At 55.4% G+C, this 7,114-nt stretch overlaps 1 protein-coding gene across 1 annotated transcript; it reads left to right on the top strand.

Annotated features, from left to right (window-relative positions):
* The first annotated feature begins 6 nt into the window (after nt 1-6).
* Nucleotides 7-6,802, top strand: Dusp7 (dual specificity phosphatase 7). The gene is made up of 3 exons (XM_005368497.3): nt 7-534; nt 1,904-2,338; nt 4,652-6,802. Exons 1-3 carry the CDS (start codon nt 18-20, stop codon nt 4,957-4,959), a joined length of 1,260 nt encoding a protein of 419 aa, XP_005368554.1. The 5' UTR covers nt 7-17; the 3' UTR covers nt 4,960-6,802.
* The last annotated feature ends 312 nt before the right edge of the window (nt 6,803-7,114 follow it).

Raw genomic sequence — 7,114 nt, 5'->3', positions numbered from 1 at the left:
CCGGCCCCGGGCTCCCCATGAAAAACCAGCTCCGCGGGCCCCCAGTGCGGGCGCACATGTCGGCTTCGGGGGCGGCGGCGGCTGGGGGCACCCGGGCGGGGTCGGAGCCCGGTGCGGGATCTGGGTCCGGCGCAGGCATCGGGGCGGGAGCGACGACGGGAGCGGGGGCCATGCCCTGCAAGAGCGCCGAGTGGCTGCAGGAGGAGCTGGAGGCGCGCGGTGGTGCGTCCCTTCTGCTGCTGGATTGCCGGCCGCACGAGCTCTTCGAGTCGTCGCACATCGAGACGGCCATCAACCTGGCCATCCCGGGTCTCATGCTGCGCCGCCTGCGCAAGGGCAACCTGCCCATCCGCTCCATCATTCCCAACCATGCCGACAAGGAGCGCTTCGCCACGCGCTGCAAGGCAGCCACCGTGCTGCTTTACGACGAGGCCACGGCTGAGTGGCAGCCCGAGCCCGGCGCTCCTGCCTCGGTTCTCGGCCTGCTCCTGCAGAAGCTGCGAGACGACGGCTGCCAGGCCTACTACCTCCAAGGTGAGGGCAGAACCTAGACCCCAGACGGCATTGGGGCTGCGCTGCTGCTCCCTGGCGCCCTCGCTGCTGGCTGTTTCCTTTCCATTCGCTTGGCCAGGCCGGGCGCCACGTCGCCCCTGGCCCGAATCCGCCCTTCTTCTGGGAGCCATCCCCCAAGGTGTGGGTTTAGCCAGGCACAGGGGACCCAGTCTGTGTCCTCTTTCTCAGCACCATTTGGTGATTGAAACAAACTTTTTTCCTTCCGATTTATTTTTTTACCCCTGTTGATGGGGAGACAACAGCGCACAGGCTTCCGCTGAGCTCCTCAGAGATCTCAGCTGGAACCCAGAAAGGAACAGGGCCCACAGGCTATCATGGAATTCGTGTCATTAGAGGGCTGGGATCGGGAAGGCACCTTTCACAGAACCACCCAACCTCCTGTGCTTGGGGGCCGTTTTATGTCGGTTTCTCTGGGATCCAAGTATGGCCCCTACCTACCAGGATTGCGGCTTCTTGGAGGCACTTGGGCAGGATGTGGGCAGTTGCCCAGGTGTATGTGTTGGGGGGGTTGTCTTCCCATTGCCCCTGAGTTTATAGAAGGGGGAGGCTGGCAGGCGGCCGGCAGGGGGGCTAGTGGCTGCAGCCGGTGTTTCCAATTAACATTCCAAAATGGCCTCTTGCTGGCAGCACACAGGCAGGGAGGGGAGGGGAGTCCTGCGGCACCCGAGGGTGCCGCAGGGCCATGCCTAGCTGCATGGTGCTCCTTGTCTCTCCTGTCCTTGTATAGCCCCCCATGGCCCTTCTCTGTGAGTCACGTATGGGGGGGGGGGCGTGCTTGTGTTGAGGAAGGGCTCCGAGAAAAGTGGAGCGCTTGCTGGGGGAGAGGACCAACAGTACCTTCACACCACTCTCTGCAAGTGTGGTTGCCTAGGCTCTCTGCCTCCGACTGGTCCATATGTGCTCTGGCTCCTCTCTCATTTTGGAATAGGGCTTTGCTGACCTACAGGTGCTGGCCTGGGATGGGATTATTGGCTCTTCTCTACCCAGTAGCTACTGCTGAGCCTCCAGGTGTGTTAAGTATATGTGGGTGCTACAGAAGGGACGTGAGCTGGGCCTGTCCTCAGGTGCTCTGTTTCACATGGTATGGTCAGTATCCCTGAAGGATTATGGGAAAGGGCTCAGAGTTTAGGCCTCGGTTTCCTTACCTGTGAGGTGGCATTAGTTTTGACGGCAAGAACACACGAGTGGGTGCATGTGTAATGTGTTTGGCATGTTCACATTGTCCTTTGATGTGGACGTGTTGTGGCCTTTGACATGGGGAATCCTGGCCATTAATAGTCTTTTGTGGCCCTTTTGGACTCACCAGACCCCCATCTTGCCCTGGCCACAGGTGGTTTCAACAAGTTCCAGACAGAATACTCAGAGCATTGTGAGACTAACGTGGACAGCTCGTCCTCTCCGAGTGGCTCGCCACCCACCTCCGTGCTGGGCCTGGGTGGCCTGCGCATCAGTTCTGACTGCTCGGATGGCGAGTCAGACCGAGAGCTGCCCAGCAGTGCCACTGAGTCGGATGGCAGCCCTGTGCCATCCAGTCAGCCAGCCTTCCCAGTCCAGATTCTGCCCTACCTCTACCTCGGCTGTGCCAAGGACTCTACCAACCTGGATATACTTGGCAAATACGGCATCAAATATATCCTCAATGTCACACCCAACCTGCCCAATGCCTTTGAGCATGGCGGTGAGTTCACCTACAAGCAGATCCCCATCTCTGACCACTGGAGCCAGAACCTCTCTCAGTTCTTCCCGGAGGCCATCAGCTTCATCGGTAAGTATCCTTGTGCACTGGACAGAGTGGGTGGGTGGGCAGGCGAGGCAAGGTGTGAGAGGGACGCTGGGTGTCGCCCCTGCCCAACTGGGTACCTCCGGGCCTGTCAAGACCTGTGTGTGCTCTGCATGTGCCAGCGTGTGCCTGTGGGTGTACCCGTGCTTGCTGTGACTCACTGAGTCCCTTGGGCCCCTTTACCTGTTAGGACCTGAGCATTCCCCTGAATCCTGGGCTCCCCCAGCTCTTAGCGCCTCCTGGGCTCTCTGTGGTCCAGTCTATGTTTCTCTGGCTTTGCTATAGTTTCAATGCACCAAGCTGAGACATCACAGCTCACAGACTCCCACGGGTCTCACTGGCTCTGCATCACGCCCCAACACATGTGCCTCTCCAGGATGGGGCTGTCACGATGCCTCTTTGAGCTTTATTGTGGATCTGAAAGGGCTAGAAGGTTGCCCTGGAGCCAGACTGACCCCAAATGGGCAATTTCGGACCTGCGATGCCCCCAAGTGCCTCTATGGGACCCAGATGGTCTCAGCTGCCTATATAGAAGAAGGTGGAGGCAGCTTGAGGAAGGCCTCCATCCCCGACCTCAGCTGACTCCTGCTCCCCCTCCTGCTTCCTCCTTGGCCAGCTGGCTTGGAGGTCATCTCTTCTGGCCTGGAGTCCTAACCAGGCAGCCAGGAAAAGACACAGGCTCGGAATAAACATAAACCCTGTGCTCTCTGAGCCTGGTGCTTCTGTTTCTGCCCGGCCTCCAGTGGCCGGGTGAGGGAGGACCTGGGCAGTGTTTTCCAGATTGATGGCCACTGTGTCCAGCTGAGGGCGTTTGGTGTCAGCTAGGCCTGGCTAACTTTAACAACAGGAAGTGGGAGGCTTCCCCGCCTCATCCGCTTACTGGGAACCAAAACTAGGTGCCCAGGGTTGGGAGGAAGGAAGGAAGCTGAGTCCTGGGGGAGGGGCTGCCCAGAGTTTCCAGCCCTGCCCCAAGGGACAGAGCTAAGCACTCTGGGGGTGCTAACCTCAATGTTTGGGCTCCCACAAAGGAAGGTACCCCAGGTTGCTCAGGACTAAGGCCTGGCTTGTGGGTGGTTTTTGGTCTTAAAAGCTCTCCTCCATTTCTGGTGAGGAATAAGGAACAGGATGCAGAGGTGGAAGGGAAGGGTCCCCTCAGATGACAAGGGAAGGAATCAGGGTCCCGGCCTCCCATAAGGACTCAGTGAGACAGAATTGCACCACACTCTGAGAGCTGACTCTCTCTGGGGGCTTTTTTCTTCCCCTGTCCCCAAATTTCAGAGTCAGATCACTTGACTCCTTACAGAGCCACCCCTGTCACCTCTCCTGCCAGTTTTGCTCTCAGTTCCAGAGCCATTGGCCAGCCCGTCAGTCCTCCTGTCTGCTTAGGAGTAGATCCCCAAGAATTATTGATGAACAAGTATGTCTTATAGGAGATTAGCAATTCCCTACTGTGTGCCTGGGGGCTTAGAGGTGGGACCTTAAGGACCCTGGGACTGTCTCTTTTTTGTTCATGTCCCTGGCAGCAGTGGTAAAGAAGCTACCGCTGTAGGGTCTAGGATAGAAGATCCCAGTGCCACTATTCAGTAGTAGCTCAGTCAGTGTTTGCAGAGTTGATACTATGTGCCAGGCAGAGGTGCCCTTGATGGCCCTGGGGGAAGCTGGAGGGGTTGGGGGAGGAGGAAAGGAGACTTGCTGTGGAAGATGTCATGTTCATCTCTGGGTCTTCGGGAGCTGGAGTTAAGGCCTTGGGGACTGATTGGGTAGAGTACATGACTATTCTGGGCCTGGGTGCCTGCCTCAAGCCCACATTCCAGGATGTCCTGGGAGTCCCCATGGGAGTGGGTACTAAGTAGAAGGACCCTCTGTGTGTGTGGCTTATTTTTGCGTCTGTTTTCACATTGACACAATGGGCTTACTGGCTGTGGTGCCATCAAGAGGATGTGGGTGACACCCTTTGTACCACTTGTGGCCATGGTGGGGCTAGTAATGATCCCAGTGGTGACAGACAGTAACTCATGCTTGGTGAAGCCTTCCTTGGCTCAGGTCCCTACAAAAGCAGTGAGAATAAATAAAGTCAGAGTGCACAGAGGAGGACCCAGAGGCACAGAGGTGGACTGGGGCTCACTTGTGTAGCATGGTATTGCTCTCTGCTACCCTGTGTGTGCTGGGCTTTATCCGCTGTGTTGGACAGCCACTAGGCTGTCCTCTGTCCCTCAGCCCTTCTGTGACCCATCCGCCCACCTGTTTGGGAGGTTGCTTGGAGATGGTTCTACTCTGACCCATGCCCCTGTGTTTCAGATGAAGCCCGCTCCAAGAAGTGTGGCGTCTTGGTGCACTGCCTAGCAGGCATCAGCCGCTCGGTGACAGTTACTGTAGCCTACCTGATGCAGAAGATGAACCTGTCCCTCAACGATGCCTATGACTTCGTTAAGAGGAAAAAGTCTAACATCTCGCCCAACTTCAACTTCATGGGGCAGCTGCTGGACTTTGAGCGGACGCTGGGGCTCAGCAGCCCATGCGACAACCACGCACCCAGTGAGCAGCTCTACTTCTCCACGCCCACCAACCACAACCTGTTCCCGATCAACACACTCGAGTCCACGTGAGGCCTGATGCATTAATGGGCGCAGCACCAGGGTCTCCCAGCCTTCCACAGGGCCTGATGAGGGGGGCCTTCGCCTGCTGCTCCCTTGGCCTGAAGAACCCACAGATGTCACCTGTGTCCAGAGAACCAGGCTGAGCAGTGGCTGAGCTCCCATGTTGTCCTGGGCAGGGCCCACAGCAAGGCCGCTGTGGTAGCACTCGCCAGAGTGGCTTCAGCTTTCCAGACATGTGTTGCTGAAGTGAGCATTGGCCTCAACTTTCAGACTTGTGGCTTGGAGGCCAGCGGGGCCTTGTCTCTACCCCAGGACATCCATTCTGCTGATGGCCCGGCCATTCTGACTGTTTTTAAAGACATATCCACAGACCTGAGTTTACTACTTCTGGCAGGTAAATCCAAGCTCCCTGGAGCAGAGTGTTCAAGCTCTTCTCAGTTTTTCTTTCTTTCTTTTTTCTTTTTTTAAACAAAAAGTGTTATTTTTCAGGCTACATGCGACAGTGGGTTGTAAAAACCAATTATTTCACCCTTTTCTTAATCTGCAAGAGAGAGAGAGAGATGTGTTCTCGGTTTCTTCCTGTTTCAAAAAACAACCATTGGTGTGTGTTCTTTTTGTTTTCAATGGAAAAGACAAACCACATGTTCCTGACCAAATGCATTTTGCACATGTGTGAAGCCTCTGTTTTCCCAGCAGGTGTTCTTGAAAGGGTGGGTTGCTGCTCTCTGGGCATTAGTTCCTCAGTTATACCATCTCCTGCCTGCGGCCCGGCCCAGTTCAGTACCACACTGCACTGACCAGTTGCTGCGGGTTGTGCATGCTGGGCACTGGTGGCCTTTGCGTTGTCTGCCCTCCTACCCGCCTTCTGAGAGTCCTGCAGATCTCTCTGAGGCAGAAGGTGGTGGATCTGCCATGTCTTGCTGGCGTGGTGCTGCAGGGGAAGGCCAAGCAGTAGGATTAGCCGTGTGGGCTCATTCCCTAAGAAGTCTGGGCCCTGGCCCTTTCATAAGTTACCCACCGCCTGTGTCATCCTCTCTGTCTCTACCTGGGAACGGAGCCCACAGTGCCTGGGTAAGCATGGATGATGGGGCACACTCCCCTTCCCAGTCTTGTCCCTCATCCTCACGGTGGCTTTGATCCAGTTACCACTCTCAGCCCCCTTGCCCAGGTGCACGCCTGCCCTAGCCTGTGTTGCCCATGCCTTTTACCTGCAGGCAACTTAACATCCATTGCAGCCCAAGGGCTGGGGCAGGAGGGGCAAGGACAGGTCAGTGGAGGGAGTGTGAAGCTCTGTCTGCCACTCAGTGTCCAAAGCCATGGGTTCCATAACGCTCCTCTAGTTTGGTTCCTTTCCAAGCCTCTTCTCGTCGGAAACCATGAGAAATGGGAAGAGGGGTGCTGGGAGGGGTGCTGGGGTCCTGCCTGAACCAGCACCCACAGTGGGCAGTGGAGGAGGCCACAGAAATGCCACCCACCACAGCCTACCTCACAGGGTGGTTTTCAGGGATTCTTTAGGGCAGCAGCTTAAAATCTTGCCACAGTTGAGAAATTGACAAAAACATCCATGCTGTACATGGTATACATGGTATCTCTCTCTCTCTCTCTCTTTATCTCTCTCTCTCTCTCTCTCTCTCTCTTATTTTTAAAAAGAAAAACCCAGAAAGATGGATCAGAATGTAAATGAGGGTATACCAGAGGGTGGCCAGTTTTGCTTTATGATCTTATGAAGGAAAATTTGTGACCCTACATATATATATATATATACATATACACACACACATGCACACACACACACACACATATATATATATATATATCCCGAGCCAGCAACGGGACTTTGTTTATATTGCAAATAAATATTATTTTTTCTTTAAATGGAGTCATGGTGTTCAATAAGGGCATGGGAACGTGAGGCAGGAGTAGTGTTGCCTGTTTCTGTGAGAGTGGGCCTCATCTTGCCTAGAGTCTGCCAGGAAGTGCTCCAGTATGGGAGGGAGCAGCCAGGGCTTCTGTCTAACCCTAACCCTTTGTCTGTCACTGTCTTTAAAGTAGTCAAGCTGGGTGGTGGTGGTGCTCACCTTTAATCCCAGCACTTAGGAGGCAGAGGTAGGTAGATCTCTGAGTTCGAGGCCAGCTTGATCTACAGAGCGAGTTCCAGGACAGC

Source organism: Microtus ochrogaster, unplaced genomic scaffold (genome assembly GCF_000317375.1).
Source record: "Microtus ochrogaster isolate Prairie Vole_2 unplaced genomic scaffold, MicOch1.0 UNK33, whole genome shotgun sequence".
NCBI lineage: Eukaryota > Metazoa > Chordata > Mammalia > Rodentia > Cricetidae > Microtus > Microtus ochrogaster.
Note: the sequence above shows the minus strand (reverse complement) of the source record. Positions and strands in the feature narration are given on the sequence as shown.

Excerpts from the sequence above, each read along its gene's own strand:
- Dusp7 (XM_005368497.3), top strand. The coding sequence starts at position 18 with ATGAAAAACCAGCTCCGCGGGCCCCCAGTGCGGGCGCACATGTCGGCT. Across the intron at positions 535-1,903 it reads CCAGGCCTACTACCTCCAAG|GTGGTTTCAACAAGTTCCAG; the intron begins GTGAGGGCAGAA and ends CCCTGGCCACAG. Across the intron at positions 2,339-4,651 it reads GGAGGCCATCAGCTTCATCG|ATGAAGCCCGCTCCAAGAAG; the intron begins GTAAGTATCCTT and ends CCTGTGTTTCAG.